A 22,658-nucleotide genomic window follows, 5' to 3' on the forward strand; every position below is an offset into this window, starting at 1 on the left:
ATATTTTATATCAGCTACATTGGTTGCCTTTAGGGTCTTCACGTTTATTCATTATTACATGCCCTCCCCATTCACAATAATACTGAGACAAACAGAGCAGCAGTATTTCTTTAAATCTGTCTCTGGTTGTGTGTTCAGCACAACTATAATTGACTTCCCATATAGCAAAACCTATATGTTAATGATAGACACATGGGCCGTCACAGGGTAGTGGAAAAGGGGGGTTCATAACATTAGCCCGTGTCTCTTTAAAAAAAAAAAAAAAATCAAGTTTCTTGTTGTATTCTGGAATGAGGTCAGACACGAGGCTTCTCATTGCACGCGCTGATTATTATTAGAATCCTTTGCTCGCCAATCAGGTGCGAGAGGGGGCGTGGCCTGGCCCCAAGCAGCGTAGCGACAGCGTAGGGGCAGTCTGATTGGTGGATTTTTATCGCCGTTGTATGAGAGAGGAATAAATGCAGGCAAGGGGGGCAGCAGTCTGAAGGGGTGCTTGAAACAGCGACTGTTAGTCTTTGCAGATGGGAGGCAGGGGAGTGTGAGTTGCTCTAGCTTCTATTTTTTTCCTTCTTCTTTCCCCTACCACAGCATGCACGGCTTTTGATTCTTGGAGTAGATGCAGAGAAAAAGCACTTACTTTTACACATTGTATACTTGGGGGCCCTTTGTAAGTGCCTGAGCGCATGTGTGGGCACTCTGCTCCTGCAGCTGTGTAGATTGTGTTCAGTGATCATAGGGCTGTGTTGATTCTTTTTTTTATTTTTTTAAATTTTTTTTATTCCAACACCGATTATACGCTCCACAACAAAGACGAACTGTTTTAACACCAACAGCACCTGGAAATTAAACTTTTTTTTTCCTGCATGTAGCCTTTTTAGGCAACTCTGGACTGTGTTTTCGAGTATCCTGCGCATCTCAGGAGTGAATAACTGCTTGCACTGTTTGCACTCAGCACAAACTGTCAGAGTGGGAGAAAAGAGCTGAGTTTGCTTTAAAGTGAACCAGAGGAACCCAGGAGAGAGGGGGGAGAAAGAGCAAGCATCCCGCTCTTACTTTAACCGGACAGCATGGTGCAGAAAATGAGCCACACAGAGAGCACCGCCGAGGCGCTGTCCTTTTTTACCGGGGACTCAGGCTCCGACTCCGGGGCAAGCATGGATCTGGACCCGGCCGCCTCGCCTCTCTCCCCGGCGGGCTCCGCAGCCTCCTCCACCGCGGGCGACAAGCTCGGGGAGAACCCGGCGTGGTGCAAAACTCCCAGCGGCCACATCAAGAGACCCATGAACGCATTCATGGTGTGGTCGCAGATAGAGAGGAGGAAGATCATGGAGCAGTCCCCGGACATGCACAACGCAGAGATCTCTAAGCGGCTGGGGAAGCGCTGGAAGCTGCTGAGAGACAGCGACAAGATTCCTTTTATCAGAGAGGCAGAGCGGCTTCGACTTAAGCACATGGCGGACTATCCCGACTACAAGTACCGACCGAGGAAGAAGGTAAAGTCGAGCGCATCTAAGGCTGGCAGCAGCAGTGATAGAGGAGAAAAAGTTACCGGTAGCTCAAACCACACCAGCACTAAGACGTCCTCATCTGCGAGGAAGAACGGATCAAAATCACCCAGCAGCAGCAGCAACAAACCCCAAAAATCACTTTTCGGGAGCAGCAGTAGCACCAAAGCTTCACTGTTTGCATCTGAGCACCCGTCAGAGCACCACCACAACTCTCTCTACAAGTCCAAATCTGTCTCCTCGGCTGCCAAGCAGATACCGGATGCCAAGAAGCCCAAGAGAGTATACGTTTTCGGGAGCGGCGCGGCCAGTCTGAGCGTCAGTCCCACGTCCTCCGTGGTGGTGCCAGCTAGCCCTACGCTCAGCAGCTCGGCGGACTCTAGCGACCCGCTCAGTCTCTACGAGGACGCGGCCAGCGGCAGAGAGGAAGGCGCCGACTCCCCCGGCAGTAGCAGTAGCAGCAGCAGCAGCAACAGCAGCTTCGGCGGAGTTTCGGAGCGCCGCAGCGGCCACACATACAGCAACACACGGCGGGCTTCCTCGCCTACTCCCTCTGGGTCGCACTCCTCTGTCTCTTCCTCCTCGTCTTCCTCGGAGGACGAGGAGTTCGAGGACGACTTGCTGGACGTCAACCCGAGTCCGAGCTTCGACAACATGTCGCTGGGGAGCTTCGGCTCCTCGGTCCTGGACAGGGACTGGGACTTGAACGGCGAGTCCGTTTGCGGGGGATCTCACTTCGAGTTCCCCGACTACTGTACGCCCGAAGTCAGCGAGATGATATCGGGAGACTGGCTGGAGTCCACCATCTCCAACCTGGTGTTCACATACTGACTGAGTGCTAAGACTCGCAGACGCAAACAGAAACAGAGGAGCTCCTGCTTACCAGTGGGTTTCACTACTGCAAACCATGTCCCTGCAAATCCTTGGAAAGCTTAACTCTAAAGCGAATAACTTGCTTTTTTCGGGACTTTTCTTCGGATGCCTGGACTGAGGGAGTCAGAGGGGAGCCGTCCAAACAAGAGGAGAGAAAAAAAAAAGGCAGACTGAGAGCTTCCTGACAGCTCAGTGCAGGACTGTTTTTAAACTGAGTAACTTAACTGTGATTGATTTGCACGTTATGCGGTCCGCCGTACACTTAATCAATGTCGTTAATGAATTTTTGAGAGAAAAAAAGGGACATTTTCACAACTTTTTAACCAATCGCCAAGTGAACTTTGCCACTAAAGAAAAAAAAATTACAAACAAACAAACTAACAAAAAAAAACAAGCAAACAAAAAAGGTACAGACTAGGACTGCCGTGCGACAGTTTTTTTTTTACTGCATCACCAAGAGGCTTTTTTTAAAATAAAACCGAGGTGGGTTGATGTTTTTTAAAAGTTATTTTCTCAAGAAACAAAAAAAGCGTGTTTAGCATGATAGCCTACTTTGTTCCTATATCTTGTGCTGAGATTTTCTGTGCGACTGTTTGAGCAGTTTGTAAACTAGTATTAGGATTATTTAAAAGGATCTAGGTGGCGCTCACTTCGGTTCTACTTTTTTTTACGGAGAAAAAAAAAAGGACTTTGAAATAATCACCAGCTCACTTCAGGACACAAACACAACTTCAAGTCTGTGCTTAACTGTATTGTTACATTTTTTTTCCCTCTATCAGGACCAAAATTATATAATGTTATTTTCCAGACCATAGCTATAGAGAAATCATCAGCGATTTCTATTTTGTTTTGTTTTGTACATGTATTCAGATGCCATTTTTATATGGGGATGCTGTATTTATATACTGGGCCAAGCATCTTTTGTTTTGCTAGTTCTTTTATACATGATCCTGTCAGTATGTATGTGTCTGTCACATTTCCTTCTCAGGCGAAGGGCTAGAGTTTTAAGAACACACAACCTTTTTAATTTCCTTTTTATATTTAAATGTACACACTTTTTTGGACACTTAAAAGAGAAGAAACAGTTTGATTATTTTCTCAGTGTATTTTTGTACAAATCTATATTGAACACGGGGGTATGTGTAGCCTAACTAATACAGCTGTATTGGATTTCCTTGTTTTTTAATGCCCTCAACAGGCTGGTTTTTTTTCATGCTGCCTTCAAGTGCTTATGGTAAGCTTGTTACTTCAGGCTCAATTACTTTAGTAGATTAGATCAAACAGTAGAGCTGTCCGTTTTGTATCCTTGCGGTGCCTATTGTTGGACTTATTCTTTCAAATTTAAAGATACACTTCCACTTTTTTTGACAGAAAAGGTGAGTTAGTAGAAATCAGGTAGGTAGGCCGGCCTTATTTGTCCTCTTTCACAAAAAGGAAAAAAAAAAATAAAAAATCCAGAAACACTCTTTAAGTCCTCTTTGATGTCAAACCCTTAAACATCTGCAGCACAGACGTGAAGGTGATTAGGACATAATTGCAATTTTTCCGACAGCACTTGAAAGCAGCACCAGTCTCAGCCCCCTTTTCCAACGTTTACAGTGCCAGACTGCAGGCTCATTTTTTTTAAAGACACAGGAGCACGAGTCTTTTTAAGAGGCTCTTCCTGTGGGACCATGTGGTTTAAACAGCAGCACTATCCTAAAAAGCAGTCGCTTGCTTTTTTTTCTTTTTTCTTAATCATATTTTTTTGCGTCCAACGTCTTGAAGATTGTAGCTTTAAATTTGACTTTGTTTCTTGATGTTTTCACTCACTGATGTCACATCTTGCCATTCGGCCAGTGGATTGAGGCGGGCTGTCCATATCACAAACAAACAAAGATGACAACATCAAGCATATTCAAATTTCTGACCTGAGTTGCGCAACACTTTCTTGTACTGCGTTTCTCATTGTATTTGAATATATAATCTTTTCTACTTGTCGGCTAACTACTAGCTAATAATTGTTTTAGTATCTTTATGGCATGGTGAATAGCATTTGTATTTCAGATTCAGGTTATTATTAGCTGTTGTGTTTTTTCAGAAAAAAGAACGGAGAAGAAAAAAGAGGAAAAAATCAATGAACTTGATCTTTGTATATTTGACTGTACCATAAAGCAAAAAGATTGTGTGTTTATGTACGTTGTTGCTATCGAGGACAGGCACTGTTTAGAACTGCTATCTTTTACACATCCTTACTTACATTTAAGGTGGTCAGTTCAGACTGTTGTTTTTTTTTTGTTGTTTTTTTTTTATAAATATATAAATATATGAAAGCATTTTTAAATATATTAACTTTATTTTTCATCCATCTTGTGCAATATGCTGTGTAGAATTATCATTTATTGTCTTTAATCATGCCATAAACAAAGAAGCCACCTCTTTTTTCTGATTAAAAAAGGGGTAGGTTGACTCATGCCAGCTAAATTTTGTCCATTCACTGCCTGTCAGATTGTTGATACAAACTTGTGTACAGAACTTTTTCAAGGAAGGAAATAAATATCAGCTGGAACTGAAACTCCTGAGCTCTTTTATTGCATTCAGTGTTTTTTGGCAGTTGCAGCACAAAGTGGTGAAACTGCAAAGACAAACACATAAGGATCATCAGGATAACTGCCAACATTTAGTTTCATGCATTATGACGCAAAAATCCAAGAAGTGGAGAGTAAAATGTAAACATCTTTTCACTGCGCCAGATTTTTTTTTTCTTAGCAGTTCTATCTTTTTAATTTTGTTGGGTAAACAAAGACAGCTGATAGTGAGTCTCAGTGTGTGGATTAGGCTTAAGTGCTTTAAACAACCAATAAGAAATGATCTAGCAGTGATGGAAAACTGCTTTGAGAAAGCCACTTCAGTTTGTTTTTGGGATATGTTCCTGAACAAATGTCACGCATACAGACACTTTTAAAGGGAAGCAAACTGACTGGAGTGTGTAAAAGAAAAATAATACAAAAAACAAGTTCAGTAGATACTTTTAGATTTATGACAAGTAATGAAAGATTTGTGGGATAAAACTTTACAAATACATCAGTTTCGCACAGAATCAATACATTTAAACTGCCTCCCCACAGGCATGTGTTTTTACTTTTGACCAACATCTGGATTAATAAGCATTTAGAAAGCTGAATCAGACCTTAAGCAAAAGAAAAAAAACCCACAAACCTAGAATTAACTAGACGTGGCATAAATTCGCATCTATTTCATTGAAAGGATTTAAAAAGGGCTACGTTTGTGTCATGCATTGGTGGGCACGCTGATCTGAGACCTGCATTGCCAATGTCGATGATTACGTCACCGCACTGCATGGACCAGCTAAAGATTTTACAAAAACTCTTAAATACTATCTGGTCCTTTAAAGAGTGTGGCACATTTTTTGTGTGTGTGTGTGTGTGATATCAAAGACAGAAGTCTCTGCACATGAAAAATTGATTTTCAGCTCAAGGCGTTGCAAATTGTGAACAGAGTAGCTGGAAACTATGCTGCTCCTGTGTGAAAGCAGAAAACAGGCTGGTGTCACAAGTTGTAAACAGAATGCGTTTGTTGTTTCCTCCCCAGCACCACATGACTGCATTAAGTGCTTAATATATTAGATTTCCTCATGGTGTGAAGTAGTGTATGGTCAAAAATTGTCAGATCGTTTGAAGAAGCGTGCAGCATTTAAACGATGAACATACTAAAGGAAAATTGAGAGCCATTATTAAAAATGCCTGCTTAAAGATATGGACTGAAAGACAAGAATCCACCTTTATAAATATACCATGCAGCAAATTAGATCGGGATTATTTCTTATTGCCTCACTAGAAGAAATTCTATTTTGTGTCACTGCTGCTTGCTGTGCTGGGGTCCAGACAGTTCTGATTCCCCTTCCCCCTCTCCCAGACAGGGCCGTGCAATGGGGGATGGGCAGCAGCAGTCCGCCAAGAGCCCTCCAGCATCGCTGACGAGCATGCCTGTCTGTCTGCTGGATGTGTGTTAGTGTGTGAACATGTATGAGCGTTGCATGACATGCATGACACGGTATGTCTATCTACTCCTTTCTAACGGTGGGTTTTAAGAGCAAAGCACGTGGGCTGAGAAAAAAAGGTACTCTTGTTATTTACTGCATAGAGATTCACGAATCAACCTTTTCCTGGTTGAGTTTTTTTTTCAGACCTGCTGAAAATATATATTTTTAAGAACTATAATATAAAAATAAGTGCTGGAGATTTAGTAATAGAGGCAGCCATTTGGATCAGCAGAAAAATGCATCAAGGCAACATTTACTGACTTTTAAATGTGCTTAAGCAGAGGACACTGTTGGTTGAAATGTATAGAGACTGAAAATGGTGCCATAAAAAGAATAATAAAAAAAAAACCACACACACAATAAAACATTTCTTTTGTATTTGACCTGCATGTCCAACATTAGAGTCAATTAAAGCTCATGTCCATGTTCCATTCCATTCTATTCTATTTTTGTTTCATTTAGAAACACATTGAACAGATTTTTTAATTTTATTCTTTAACTGTATCACAGATTATCTTTGGCATATGAATGAGTCATGCTTATATCCACGCCACATTTAATATTAATCTGTTTTGTTCTATTGGCTTATTGCACTTCATACTGTTTATATAGGAATAACTGATATCACTTGTAATAAAAGATAATTAGTTTTTTGATGTAGGTTAGCAAATTTCTGCAAATTTCTGAGCAAATCCAGCTCAAACTGTTGTGGTCTTTCCAGTTTGATGTGTAGTCTCGGTAAGGCCACAGTAGGACGGAGCAGAACAAGGTGGCTGTGTAAGTCAGAACTTCATCAAAACCACAGCAGGGGAGAGGATAGGAGCACTGCTGGAGCCAGTTGAGAGAGGAATGACTGCATCCCATGTCAATATATATAGGAATTCTTAGGTATCCTTTCTCTCATATTCTCTGATTTATCCCGAATTCCAGTGTGTTTGTAGTTGGACATTATGGATTTTGTGTCCTAGGTATTTATTACTTTATAAGGAGTCTTCACTTTGCATCTTTTTTTTGTCTGTAAAAATAAAAACTAAATGTAAATAAACATATTTACTTAGTGTTAGTCTCTGTGTGTCTGGCACATCAATGTAGTTCTGCAACATAGGTGGAGAGGGTTGGTGTTTGCAAGTCTCCACCTGATTGGTTCTGTTTAGATGGTTTTACAGGCTCATATTAACACAAACAGAAACATCACAAATACCAGGCAAGCTGATATATGTCTGCTTTTAAAGCCTTGAAGAGGCTGAAGTTCATAACCAAACACTTGTTTGTAAATGAGTGTTGATATCTATGCATATACAGTGTCTGTACTTGTGAATGTATCATATGTCTTTGTCTGCCAGTATTATTTCTTTCTGGCTGTTATGGAATTATAACAGCCAGTGGAAAAAAAAGAGAAAGAAAACCAAAAAAGATTTACAACTGGGAAATCAGAGACATGGCTGTAACTTCTTCCTGCTTTCGCAACATTTATTTTCCTGCTGGTGTTGTTTTTGAAATGAAAAATGGCCTCTACTGGTACACCACTACATATTTGCATATGCATTTTAAAGCTATAGAATGCATATACGAATACTTTTATTTTCACTTTTACTGTAACTTTGTAATTAGTCAATGTGTAGATGGTTTAAGTGCTACTGAAATGAGTCGGGTTCAGAACCTCTTAGTCAAAATGCCTTTTCCTATCTACAAAGAAATAAACCACATTCTGACCTTAAAGTGAACTCTTAAGTAAACACCGATGCAGACTCTCGGATGAGCATTCCAACACAGACTGAATGGCTTTCTTCAGTTCCTCTGCTGTCATCGCCAAACTACCTCCATAGGCTGACAAAACCAGTGCAGAAATTTGGTGTTGTCTTTCACAACTCCACCTTCTGTTCGCTGATTGGCCAGGATGAAATGTATCCTGAGAAATTGAGCTCAATGGGACAAATCCCAGATGGAGCACTGAAGGGAGATGAGAAACTTGCAGAATTGCACAGAAAGTCAATGGCCAGGCAAACAAATCATGAAAAGTCTAAAAGGTGAAGTTTGGTTTTATCTGGCCAAAACACATTTTCCCATACGGTTTCAGTAAATCTTAACCAGGCCTGAACAAGCGGGTATGTCTGCAGATGAAGAACATCTGTAGAAAGTTTTGAATTCCTCAAGTACCACACCTGATTGGATGAAGAAAATCAAGCACAACAAATTATTGGATTATTCTGTAATTGTAATTGTGTCGTAAAAGTCTGATAGGATTAACAATGTGTGGGTGTTCCCTCAGAACAGGTGATTGGATAAAATTATTTTCAGCCTCTAATTTTTTATTTTATTTTCTTCTTTTTTAAATTTTACTAGCGTATCTGTGGACTTTCATTTACGTATTTTGTTTTCTGAGCTTTATAATTATCTTGCTAATTAATTGATTATCACTACTGATTTTTCAGAAATATTTAAGGCTAAATTACATTTAACCATTTTGTTAGAAATCAAAATCAATTTTCTTTAAATAAGTGAATGGTAGTTAAAAACCTTTCACTTATTTCTGAATGGTTTTTAACTACCAATATTATATTATCAGTGTAATATAATATTAGTATTATACTAATAATAATAATAACTATTAGTATTATTATTGTACCAATAATAATAGTTATTATTATTATTATTATTATTATTATTATTATTATTATTATTATTATTATACTACTACTACTACTACTACTACTACTACTACAACTAATAATAATAATAATAATAATAATAATAATAATAATAATAATAATAATAATAATAATAATAATAATAATTATAATCATCATAATAATAATCATAATAATAATAATAATCATGATCATGATAAAAATAAAAATAAAATTATAATTAAAAATTTATGGTGAGATCTAAGTTGTCCTCAACATGGAAGATGGTATCCTTCACTTCATGTTTTCTTGTTAAGCCCTTTAAAGCAGTCACCACAGATTAGTGATTTCTGTCAGTTTCTGTAAGGTTTCTGCAGCTGGAGCAGGAACTTTTGCTTACTAATTACTTAACTGAACTGACTGTCTCAAATTTTAAAGGCCACTTATTCACAATCCAAGTTTGAGCTTCTTTCTACGCTGCAGAGCTTACAGCGGAGACCTGCACCGTGGATCACATCTTTCAGAAGAGCACTTTATAAAGGCCAAACAATTTTTTTAGGTTTTGGTTTTGGGGCATTGTCTTGTTGGAAGACTCATAACCTTTGATTGAAACCAGTATTTCTGAGAAATGGGAGCAAATTTTGTTTCACGCCTTAGCATTTTATGGTACCCAGTCCAGACTCGTGCCAACCCAGACCAGGTGCAGCCTGCCAACCAAGAACAAAAGAAAAACGTGTTTAACAGAAAATGCTCTTTCTTTGAAACTTTCCTTTTAACAAAGAGCTGGTGTAACTTACCTGAAAATTAAGTGTTTTCTTATTTGTCCATTTGACAATGTTTTTGATTTTCCAACATTTAAAGAAATGGAAAAGTAAAAATGCAAACAAAATATGAGCACATTTTGGAGACATAGTACAACTCTACACTTATGGCCTATACCCAGTTGCCTTCATGCTGCACGATCAGATACGATTTGTTATATCTACATCTTAGACAGGAACTTTAGTCTTAAAATGTTCATTTTGTGTTTACATAGCCATCATGGCAAAAGAGGAAAGTTAACAATCTGTCTGTTGTGAGGAATGTTTTTTTGTTGTTGTTTTGTTACAGGACATACCATAAACGTTATATTACATGCAAATCAGGGCGCACGTGACAGATTCAATAATTTTTTTATTCGTTTTACACATACTTAGACAACATTTAATTTATTTTTGACATTTAAAATGTTATTGCCATCCTGACGACATAAGACAACTTGAAGATGTAAAGGCATACATCAAGTTTTGTTTTTATATAATTTTATTTTCAAAAACATTGATTTTAATTCTTCAGTTAGAAAAATGAAACATAGCACATTTATGGGGTTGCTGGTTGTGGATGAGGGACTCTACAGTAGAAAACCTGGATTTCTAACCTAGCACAAAAGTGGCTGCAGTACGCCGGAGCAATAGGTTCACTTTAAAAGCCCCTCAACTTTATTTTCTTTTGTCACTTTCCCAGAAACCTGCAGCACAATCATTACATGTTGCTTGACAACTGAAACAAGAAGAAATGAAATAAGGCTGAAATTTTGAGTATTTCTTCCAGTCAACAAGGTCAGCAGTTGTAACAAAAACATGATTAGATCACCTGCAGGTTGCTGGTACAATTGCATCCTTCTGGTGCTTTGTAACCTGTCTGCAAACTGTGGTAATGATCTATCAAAGTCTAATTGTTTAGCATTTCAAAAACATGGCAGTGAATGTTAAATAAATCAGAGCATGTGTTCTGACTTTGCTCATTTAATCTCCAGAAAACAAACCTTTACATTCAACCTTAATAACTTTAGATAAAACCCAAACAATAATCTGAAACGCGGTCCAGACCATCCCCCCTCCTTCCAGTCAATGTGCCCCCCTACCCCCCACTGAGATTAATCGAACACACCAGCTCCTTGCACTGCTCATGGGTGTGCTTACATGCCAACTTATGGCCACATGACCTCAAAGGGAATGTGAAAACCAGTATCTTAAAGTTAAATTAATAAACTTAAAGGGAGCATATTTGTAAATTAACTTAATTTGATGTAAATAAAGTACTTAAATACAGCACGTTAGCCAGGGACTGAATCCCTCATAGACTTCATTTAGTTGATCAACACACAAAAAAACTGTCCATCACTGTGAAGTGGAAGGAATATGGTTCCCTAGAAAATTTTGTCCACATTGAAATGATGACATCACACAGTCGCTTCAGATTTCTTGGCTGCATATCCGTGATGCCAATCTCCTTTCCTGCCACAAGCCAAAGATGTTCTATTAGACTGAGATGTGGTGACTGTGGGAGCCATTGGAATTGGTTTTTCATTCTCATGTTCGACAAATCAGTTTGAGATGGTTTGAGCTCTGTGATATTGTGCATTACCCTGCTGGAAGTAGGCATCAAGATGGGTACAATGTAATAATGAAGGGATAGAAATGGTTTGCAATAATACCCAGGTAGGCTGTGGTGCTGACAACAATGCTTTGTTGGTATTAAGGGACGCAAAGTGTGCAAAGAAAATATTTCCGGTACCATTATGCCACCAGCAGCAGTCAGAGCCGTAGATACAAGGTTTTTGTGTTCTTCATGCCAGAATCTCACTCTACCTGAATGTAGCAACTTAAATTGGCATTCATCGGACCAGGCAATGTTTTTTCCCCATCTGTTATTGTCCAATGTTGAGAACTGTGGCCTCAGTTTTCCATTCATGGCTGATAGGGCTGTATCCTGTGTATTGTTCTGCTGCTCTAGCCTATCTGCTGCCAATGATTTGTATCATCAGAGACGCATTTGGCATACCTTGGTTGTACTTGTGGTCACCGAGCTACTGTTTGCCATCCTAACACATCTAACTATATTTCTCTGACCTCTCACATGAGCAAGATATTTCAGCAGCTTTAGAAAATGCGCAAAACAGTCTGTCAACAACCATGCGACATTTAAAGTGAATCTAAATCTTCTCTATTTTGAAGATCGCTTTTTACCTCAACAAGCCATCTTTATCATGCCCAATGGAGTTGTTATGTGATTGGCTGATTTATTTATTTTTTCATTACTGGCAATTGGACAAATAGCCAGTTGTCCATTGGACTAATGTCCAATTAGTTAAATTGCCACGGGTCAAGTGATCCGTGAGCTTATAAGTAAATAAAAAAAGAAAGAAAGAAAAATGTCTTCTTCACCTCCTGATACTTTGAACATAATAGTTTCTCACTTTTATTCATCTTTTACACACATTAATTTACCTGCCCGTTTATGTCTTCAGGAGTATTATAGGTAATTATACATTTTTATTTTGATACTACTTCATGCAGCACAGGATAGCGGCAGCCTTTTGTCTTTTTCTTTGTTTCATTGCTGCTGTCCAGACACAATGGCAGTCTCCTGCTGGCGCAATCAGGGAAGTTCTTGTCAGCCAGCCCTCCTCGCCTTTTATTCTCAACCCTGGTCAGAGGAGTCAAGGTAGACAAGTAGAACTGAGCAGCTTTAAAGTTAACTTAGTGCGGCTTTTCAGTCAAATGAAAGAACAGGAGCCAATCACACCAAATTTGTTTACGTGAAAGAGAAAAATAACCACATCCAAAATGCATCCAAATTATATTCTCAAACAATCAGGGGATTCCTCTGTCCGATATTGTTTGTGCGCATAGTTGTTTGACTTTGAGAGGGCGGGACTCCGTGGAGAGCGAAGTGAACTAGGCGCGGCCAAGCGGAGACCCATCCATCTATCACACGTGTAGACAAAGGGGGGACTCCACAACACAGAGCTTGATGTGCCCCTCTCAAACTTTTTCCACGGACGCACGGGAACGCGCGCACAGCAAACCAGCCCAGGTGAGTTGCCTCCGACCGGGATGCTGCATTCGCTTGCCCCGTCTCTGGAGTGGCTTGGTTTGAGTGTGTTTCCAGTGAAAAGTTGCGGCTGTACTTGGTGCGTCAGCGCTCAAAACTTGAGCACAAAGCAGGAGGGAGAGGACGAGAGACATAGAGAAATCAAGGCAAGAGAGAGAGAGCGCGAGAGGAGCGGTCCCCTTTTCCTTTGTCTTTGAGGAGAGAACTTGAGGGGATGCTCAAAGACGCATCTTCATAACGCTCACTTATAGCAAACTTGTTCTGCTTCTCAAAGTGTTATGTCTGGGATTTTAATGGATGTGAGATGGAGTAAGTGCTGGTGCCGTGTTTTTGTCTCCCGGGGATGTTGCGACACGCAAAACAAAGCCTGTCAGAAGTTTGCAAGGGAAGGACGCTTTACGCACGCACGCAGGAAAAACAAAAAAGTGACTGGATTACTTCATGTAAATAGCTCAATGTAGTCTCGTGTACAGAGATTTTATGTTATTTTATTTTTCATAAGTTGCGTTTTTGTTTTTGAGAAGTTGGCGCTGCACTGAGGAAATTCTCCACTATGCAATCAGGTGCAAAGTCTGCAAGAAACAAGCCAGTGAGTCACAATCAAACTTTTCTAATGCTGTATTTGAAGGGCAAGAACGATGTTGCCAGACGAAAAGAAAAATAAATGCGTTCGTAGAAACCTTAAGAAAGTTGCTGGGGTGCGTTGAAAACAGATCAACAGGTATAAGTCGCTGCAGCGCGTCTTTGTTACTGTAAAGGTTCCTTTGTTCTCAGCCTCATACAAAGAAGAGCGACTGAAAAGAGCGCAAATCCACTTGGAAATGTCCCATTTGATTTCCCTCACTTCATAGGACATTTTTTGTTAATATTGATATTTCAGTTTAGGTTATTTAAGAATAAACAAATTACTTTGCATCTTAAAAATGATACTCACCCACTGGAGTTTTACTTGTCAGGACCAAAACACAGCAGCATTTAATGAGGCTTTGTACACACAACACAAAACACACTCAAACAAACAAACAAACAAACAAACAAACAAAAAGAAATCCAGTATTTAAATATAGTTTGCCCAAGCTTTTCGAAGTGGTACATTCATCAGTGTTGTACTTTTAAACTGTCTGATATTAACTATTAATGTGTAATGAAGAATAAAAACTGATTTAACCAGAGGACTTTTGAATAAGTTTGACCCAACTTACTGAAGTTCTTTGTTCGGCTTTAGTAATGTGATTAAAAAAACGTCTTTGTTAACTTTAATCAATCATTTCTGTTGTTTTGATAGTATATAAAACAGTTGTTTGCTGTTGAAAAAAAAAAACAGTATAACTTTAAAGCTAGGGATTTCCTTACACAATATTCTCGGAAGTTATATACTATATGTCACATTACTGTAGATTTAAAATGTATTCTTGAAAATAACTCTTAAGATAAACAACTTTTAATTTCAATGTTCATATCTAAATGAGGTAAAAAGAGCCAGCGCTCCATATTGAAATTAAATAGGCTACTATTGTTTTTGTTTGTCAGCCTTATTTTTTTTCCACGAGCTAGAAAAAAAAAAAAAGTAAAAACTGGAATTTAAAATAGAAATACAACATGAAACACAGTACATTTGTAAATTACTGTTTAATTTACAGCAAAACCATCTTACTGTTTTACGGGACTGATGTCTCTCCAGTTTAACATTAAATTTTGTGTAAAAAAAAACTGTAATAGTTATTGGATAATTCTTGACAGTGGGCTACTCTTTAACAAAAAATACTTTACAGTTTACAGAGCAAAACTTTGATTTAGTAGCTACAGTATGCTTAATCTGTTTCTTGATTTCTCTTTGCCCTTAGGTGGAATTTCAACAGATTATCAAGCAAGGTGTCTCCTGTGGAAGGTCAAGAAAATGGCAAAAGCAATATGCTGAAACAACACGAAGATGGTACAGGATCACTTATCAGACGACGCTTTAAGACGGAGAGGAGGATTAAGAGACTGTGCAGGTTCTTTTTGGGGAGAAGGTAAAGACTTATCTCAGGTTGGATTTAAACTTTTGCAACAGCGGTGCCAGTTGGATTGCATTTTAGGGCACACGTGAAATCCAAAACTCATGGAGACACTTTAAGGATTATCCGAATTCATGGTAAATCTCTCCGCAAGACACATCTTGAGCCAGAGTCTCTGGGATAGCAGGATATTGTGCTTCTGATCCTCCTCGGCCCTCGGCACGGGTAGGTGATATTACTTTTGACTGGGTTCTGGCAGTTGTCCAGCTGCTTGTTTCCTCTCTTGTGTCAACCAAACAAACACACAATAGATAGGTAATGAAAAGTTGCCTTGTATTTATATTGCTGAGGATGAAAATAAAAATTACCATTCAGATACTGTTCAAGAATGAGGCCGTGGTAAAGAAATTGTCATCTCACACATTGTAATTTACAGATTACAAATGCACCATTATCTTGTCAACAGCTTGTCCACCATAGTTATTTTATCTAGAAACAAGAACCACTGAAGCAATTAAGGCAAACTGCCAAAACAAACCTAGGGCTTATTTTTTCCTCCTTTATTTTCCTTGAAATGGCAGACGAAGGAAGGCATGGAGCAGAATTAGGCTCTGATAGAATGAGCCAGGTTCAGCAAAAGGATTTTACGGTATTATAGTATTGACATAAATTTTAATCCAGAAATATTCATTCTGCTGCAAAATACCATATTCATTACTACAGGTAAAATAAATAAATAGACTTTTTATATTACATGTATTCATTGTTATTATATATCAGCTTAGGGAAATTTTATTTCTTATATATTAGCATAGGTATAATAAGCTTATATTATTTGATTAGTCAGGCTGTCTGCTCCAGCAGTCAACCCACAATCAGCTGCTAAGCAGACATCCTCCGTGAGGCTCGACGACTGCATATTCATAAAAGTTTTACCATCTTAAATTGTGTTCCAGGGGCCACACAAATTCAGACTGTCTGTGCTTTAATCAAACAGAAATAATATTACCCAACATCACCAAATTTGGTTATTTTTTGTAAGTTAGGTGGAACCTGTAGCAGCCTTTTTCAGCTAACTGCCAAGCAGTTTTCAGAAACAGATGGGGGAGGGGCAGGGCTCCTTCATTTTATCCATTATGCTACCCGAGATAGCTCTGGTCACTTTCTCATGAAAAAGACTTTTGCGTTGCATTGACAACGTGACAACATTTTTATGATTGTGAAAATGTAAAGTTTTCAACCTTTAATGCTGCCAGCAACCCATACCTTCTCTAAAATTTGAAGTAAAATAAAAAGAATAACCAGAAGTCATGGTTTCTTATTTTGTTGTCTAAATTCAGCTGACTCAGCTGAATTTAGACAACTGTGTTAAATTTTTTTAATGGTTAAATTTCCAAATGTGCTGTATTAGCGGTGGATCAACTCTGCAAGAATTTGGAGGCAAAATGTTCCTGTTCCATTGATTTAAAGTTCTATTTACAAGATGTCAGAGAAAGCGCTGGAGTGACCTGCAATTTGTTCTAACTCCTAGAGGCAAAGATTAACACAGTACTGCCCCTCTCCTACCTGTTGCTGTGCCCTACTGGTCAGCTGCCAGAATGAAGCCATCTGTGCTTTTACAACGCTTACAAGAAAGACAAATTTGACTCTTTCAAAAATATTTACAGTCGGGAAACCACCAACACTCATAACGTAAAATCGGAGACATCGCATTTATTAAGATAACGACCAGAGTATCAAACCTCACTCATATCAGCTTCTTGTGCGTATGTGACTATAAAGTTTCACATTTTAGAAAGCTACATTATGCACTATAAACACTTGGGAGCAACTATTGACTTTTTCTTAATTTTATGTAGCAGAAGCAAAATTACAAAATAAAAATGGTTAAAGATGAGATGACCATAGCTGTGATAAGTTATACTATTTCAACAGCAGTTGGAATATTTCTTACTTTTTCTCATCTAAAAGCAGAAGTTTGGCGATGTTTGACATTTTTGTTTTGAACCCCTATAATAACACAATGAAACCAGGATAGTTTTACTCAAAATTGAAAATCTCATTCTGGCCTTGCCTACTTCATGTGACATCCGGCGGTTCAGTTTCATAAGGGGGAGCATGAGGGCAAATGCATTTCATAATCTTGCGTTACATGTCTGCATCACAATTGTTTGTGCTGTGGATCCAAGCAGCCCTCTAAAGATGCATGACTTCATCCGAGTGCGAGTGTGGGATTCAGCCCTTTCTCTCGCTCCCTCTGTGGAGGGCTTTATCAATGATGTCATTGGGAGCCAATTACAACTTACAACCGTTTTCGTCATCATCCGAGCTCCGCCCCCCAGGCCCCCCATACCAGCTACTCCTGCGTGACAGCCCACATGGTCCTGCAGCATCATATTTTCACCATGCATTACTCTGCAGCGCCGAGGCACAGATACAACTGGAGCACGGCCTGTGGCGAAGGGCTCAGATGTAAATAGTTCAGAAATGAGTTAGTAGGGAGGACATTTTATTTACCTGGATTTAATTAGAAGTAAACTACACACACACACGAATGAATGTGAATGAGCAAACGGTCACCCAGACAACACAGAGGTTTTGTGTTCATCGTGTGTATAGCATCCATGGAGAGTGTTGGTTTACAGTGGGTTTTAGTCTGAGTTGGATTATTACAGCGCCTCACGAAAACATCAGTACCACTTGAATCATTTCAAATATTTCACTTTAGAACCACACACTTCAATGTATTTTATCAGGATTTTGTTTTAAGCCAACACATTAGAGATGATTTTGAAGTGGAAGCAACAGTCTTTTGTTGAGTTTAACATTTTTTCTTCCAGTATTACCTCGTAATCAACTCATCCATCTTCTCATAAACCCTGACCATCTTTCTTGTCCCGGCTAAGAAAAGCTTCCCCACTGCATGATCATGTTTTACCATGTGTTCAGGTTGAGGTCCAGGGTTAGTTTTCTACGTCACATAGAGATTTGCATGTTGGTCAAAGACTCCATGTTGGGTCTTTCTCGGTGGAGCGCCTTCTCCCACACATTGAGTAATAATTACCCCCAGAACGTTGGATCTCTTCAGCTTCTCCAATGTTCCAGCGAATCTCTCTTAGCTGCTTGTGTTTTTAATGCTCGTGTTGATTGACCTGTAAGTTCATGTGAATGGTCATGTCATGGTAGGTTTGCAGATGAGTCATACTTCCCTGAAGTACAGAAATGTTCTCTAACAAAACCTTCAAGGCCTTTACAGAACAGACGTCTTCATATGACATTTTCATGTAAGTGGATATTTTTGGCTTCCACTACTATTTTAAAGTTATTAACTGATGTATACGTATACATTTCCATTGTTGCTTTACAATCTAATTATGTACTCTATTAAACAGCAAGTGTTATGACCTGCAGTGTGATATTTACCTGCATCCCGCTTCTCTTGAGCCACAGAACAGGTAATAGGCTGGAAATGATTGAATTAGAGAAAAACCAGGTCAGTCAACTCTGTGACCCACAGGTGAGACAGTTTCAGGTCAGTGGAAGAGGGAGAGTCCACATGAGTCATGATGTTCATTAGATGACAACACAGGCTCACACATAGTCAGAGAAGTGTAATGTCTCCATCTGTCATTTGGCTTGATTTTTGTCTTTTGGCATGAAGGTGATTTGAAATGTTTTCACTCCGCTGAGACATTCTTGAAAAGTGTGAAAGTGTATGTAATGTGCTCTCAGCTCTTCCCAGGTCTGAATAAGTATAAAACCTTGAACCAAAGGAACCTTTTATTTCATCTACCTTGACTCTTGTGGTCAACAATGTACTCATCACCACTGGTGTTTAAAGATGGGTCTTTGAGAATCCTACGTCCTTGTTTTTGTCTGAGTGTCGGTCCATGTTTTCTTGAGCTATAATGTAAGGAATTGGAGTTGTCATTGTAACACCAATGTGTGCATTATTGCAATTGCAAAGGACTGCATCGATGGAATGTTTGGTAAGCTACTAACCTGCAGCTGCCATACGTTCACTCTGCATTCCAAAAATATTTTCAGTCAGTCGGGAGGACTTTATGCCAAAACCTATAAATAAGATTTTTGTGACTGAAAATAAAAGCGCACATAGAAGCATCTGACATTTTGGGAAGTGTGTTGAAGCTTTCTGGAACGGAACAAAATACTGCCTTTAAGAAGCTGTGCTTATTTGACATCTTCCATTTTTTTTAAATGAATAATTGTATGTGTATCTAAACTAATTATTTAATTAAGGTTAATTATTTTAGATTTGACTCATTGATGTGGAGTGTAAGTAATCCAGTTTTCCACAGATGAAGCTGTCTTCTCTCAAATTAAAATCTGCATTTCTTTTGCTCTCCATTTACAAGATGATAAACCTCCTGCAGAAAACAAAGAACAAAGCCAAAAAGCAAAAAAAGAAGAAAAAAAATACATTTTAGGATACCTGATTATGATTAAAGCCTCAGTACTGAACTTGCTACAACATAGTGTCTCTAACTGTATACAAGTTCCTGTGTGTGCATTCTAATTACACTGCTTATCAGTAATGCTTTCATGACATAAAGCGCAGCTTTCCTAACATTTGTCATGCTCCATCTGCTTTATGTGAGCTGAAATGAACTCATTTGTGTATGCCATTGAAGGCTGCACATTCACACCTAATTTTTCACTTGATAGGGTTTGCATTCTTGGCTAGCATAAAACTTGTAGATACTGGTTGTACCAGTATGTAGAGAGTATGTTCTTAATTACCACACTGGCCCAATGTTGGAATCAGTGCATCGGGGAGGGAATGGCTGTACACCTGTCGTTAAGATTCCTAAAGCAGACCAAATATCTGTGGAGGGTTGTTATTGACACACACACACATATTTTATATATATATGAAATGAACTAATTTGTGTATGCCATTGAAAAAAAAAATTATATATATATATATATGAAATATTCCTCTCATTAACTGGAATGTACATTCACAAGTCAGATCAGTTTCAGTGAAGCATTGCATTCAAATAAACTGTTAGAGCTTTGCCTAGTTTTATTATGCATGTAAGTAGCTGCATTGTGCATTATCCATACTGACCTACTTATGAAACCAGAAGTTACATACACCTTTCTCACTGTCTGAAGTTAAATCAGATCAAGCTTCTCTTGCTTTATGTTTGTCTGTTTGCTAAATGTTACATTAATGAGAAATAGAAAGTGTCAGAGATTTACTTATTCATGTCTTTAAAATTAAAATTTTATGTACGCAATAATTACTAGCTTGTTCAACATGCCTGTCTTTAACACTAAACTTCTAGTTAAACTTTTGAAATCCAAAAATGATGTTAATGATGTTAATAATTGATGTTATTGAAGTTAGGTGAGCTCCTTATAGATATTTCAAGCAGAAATGTAGATGTTTCCCAATTTGTTATTCCATGACGCTGGAACTGATCTCTCTTGAAAATGATAATTTATTTTCTGAACAAAGTTTATTCTGTTCAAATAAAGGTCAAATTAGAAATGAAACTTGGAACTAATTTATTCTCAAAGAGTAGTAAAAAAAAATCTATGCTTAAAATTGCTCATAGCCTCCAGGCAGTTTCATCTGTGGTATGCATTATTACAGATCCAGATCAGGTACAGATCTAACTTACAGATGTAGGCTACTTTAGTTTGTTTATAATGATTTGTGACACTGCATCTGCATGTAGCTCTGTTAGTTTGATTATGTTCATGGTTAATGGACTTTCCAAAATCAAAAATACATTTGCTAGTCAAGCCATGCTTTGTTCATGAGAATAAAAACAATCTTAGCAATCATTTAAGAAAAGCTAAACATGCCAATTTTTGATAGGAACTGCTACTAACGCCTCATTAGCGCTCAATGGATAGCAAGTCACAATCTTTTCACAGAACATCTAGTTCTTATCTTGTCACTCTGTTACGTTTCTCTTTTCTACAAGTATCTAAATGATGCTATGCAAACATTTTAAACGAGGTGGAGCCCTTTCCAACTAAGCGTCTGTCGGCCTGACTGTCAAAACAACAGGGCAACAAAACAAAAAGTCTCAAACATAAAGGCAGTGTGCCAACCTCAAATCCATATCTCATATCCAGTGGAATGTTAGCTTAAATTTATTTCACTATTATTAGTGAAATATTGTTTTACATAACTACTCAGATTTCTGGCATTTTGGGTCTTTTTTTCATCCTTACATGTATAATGTCTTCCACCGTTGAATTGAACATAAAAAGAATGACACTGCGTTCTCACATAGCCACTATGAAATGATTGTCAAATTTGCTGCCATGGGACTCAAACGAAGCATCAAATCAAAGTAGTTTTTGAAGACTTTGTATCATTTTACTGGATAATATGTCTCATCTCTAGCTGCACTGTGTATCAAACATCACAGAACCTCATGACTTCTATGCCTATAACCAAAATAAAGGTAACTCTACATTACGGCATGGGATTGCAACGTTCATTATTATGCAGTCATTAGTTTGATTCTCAAAAAGTATGCCTGCTACACTGATGATATGCAAAGTTTATTGAACAAGAAAAAAAAATACAACATCAAAACTGCAGTAACTAATCTCTACTTTGAGCCTAATTCTCACAGACGTCCTGTGGCGACCCTCCAGAAAGCTATCGGGTTTATTTTTACCACTCACTGTGTGCATCTTATGGCTGCTGCAGCATGCAACCACACAGGAATGCTCTAGCGTTTATGTGCAAAGTGGATGTCATTTACTGTTTAAAAAGCAATAAAATTACAAATTCTAGTTGAGGTCCAGTTTATCTCAGTGTTTAGACATGCAGCATTTCCTTAGCGTTACATTATGCTTATTGAATTATTCCTTTCTTTCCTTCCTGTCTGGTAGGTAATGTTTGATGCTCTGATTCAAGTGCTGACAAATGGCCAAATGGATTTTGAGTTGGAGCTTTAAAACATACCACCTGCCTAAACAGATTTGGTCAGGCAGTATGAAGCTTTAGAGACAAAAAAAGAAAGAAAGACTACAGTTAAGATTAGCAAGTTGTTGAAACCTGGAGCAGTAATAATCTCATTTAATTTTTCCCTGCAGCTGAATTTAGGTTGATCGTCCTTTTGTGCCCGAAAATGAGTCATACAGGACACTGCACTGTGTCTACAGTACAGTGAATTACAGTGCAGTAAAACATTAGACCCACCATTACTAATCATGATGACAGTCCTAATTCTCTGAGCTGAAGGCGTTTTGTGGTCATCCTGTTGCAAACTATCAAAGCTTAGTTTTACCATTCAACGCCTGAAGCCATGAGATAAGTTAACGCTCTCTGCTGGAATGCTAATACTCACCAGCGCTAAGGGACGGGAATGAATTATTTCATTATTATGTCACAAACGTCTGAGAATTTGAAGGAGGCGAGGCAAGTATGAACAAAAGAGAGACATAGAGGAAAAGGAAAATATAGAGATGTAGATTGAAAGCAAAAAAATAGAGTCACAAGAAAGACAAATCAAGCAGATATTAGGCTTTATGCTGCACTTTATATCAACCTCTCTTCCATTTACAGGAATTCTCTCACCAGGACTGTGGTGAGAAAGGCAGTCACGAGTGGAGAAGTCATTTTATTTTCCAGTTTGAGACATACAGAAGACAGATAACCGGAGGGCTTTTCTCAGATTGGTACATTTGATGCTATGAGCTCAGGAATGCCACGAGGTAATATTGGAAAATAATAACCGTACAG

At 38.5% G+C, this 22,658-nt stretch overlaps 1 protein-coding gene and 1 long non-coding RNA gene across 5 annotated transcripts in view; both read left to right on the forward strand.

Annotated features, from left to right (window-relative positions):
• The first annotated feature begins 465 nt into the window (after nt 1-465).
• Nucleotides 466-4,932, forward strand: sox4b (SRY-box transcription factor 4b). The gene has a single exon (XM_008432184.2). It carries the CDS (start codon nt 1,068-1,070, stop codon nt 2,334-2,336), a length of 1,269 nt encoding a protein of 422 aa, XP_008430406.1. The 5' UTR covers nt 466-1,067; the 3' UTR covers nt 2,337-4,932.
• A 7,859-nt stretch (nt 4,933-12,791) lies between these two features.
• Nucleotides 12,792-22,658, forward strand: part of LOC103478381 (uncharacterized) — a 117,609-nt gene continuing 107,742 nt past the window's right edge. For 3 of the 4 annotated variants that reach the window (XR_001777396.1, XR_001777393.1, XR_001777397.1), the window contains exons 1-2: nt 12,792-12,905; nt 14,768-15,145. This is a non-coding gene — a long non-coding RNA (uncharacterized LOC103478381). Of the gene's footprint in view, nt 12,906-12,940; nt 13,513-14,767; nt 15,146-22,658 lie in introns of those variants that run through there. The other variant, XR_001777394.1, reaches the window with a different exon arrangement.

This window comes from Poecilia reticulata, linkage group LG16 (assembly GCF_000633615.1).
Source record: "Poecilia reticulata strain Guanapo linkage group LG16, Guppy_female_1.0+MT, whole genome shotgun sequence".
Lineage (NCBI taxonomy): Eukaryota > Metazoa > Chordata > Actinopteri > Cyprinodontiformes > Poeciliidae > Poecilia > Poecilia reticulata.

Coding starts and splice junctions, on each gene's coding strand:
- sox4b (XM_008432184.2), top strand. CDS start 1,068: ATGGTGCAGAAAATGAGCCACACAGAGAGCACCGCCGAGGCGCTGTCC.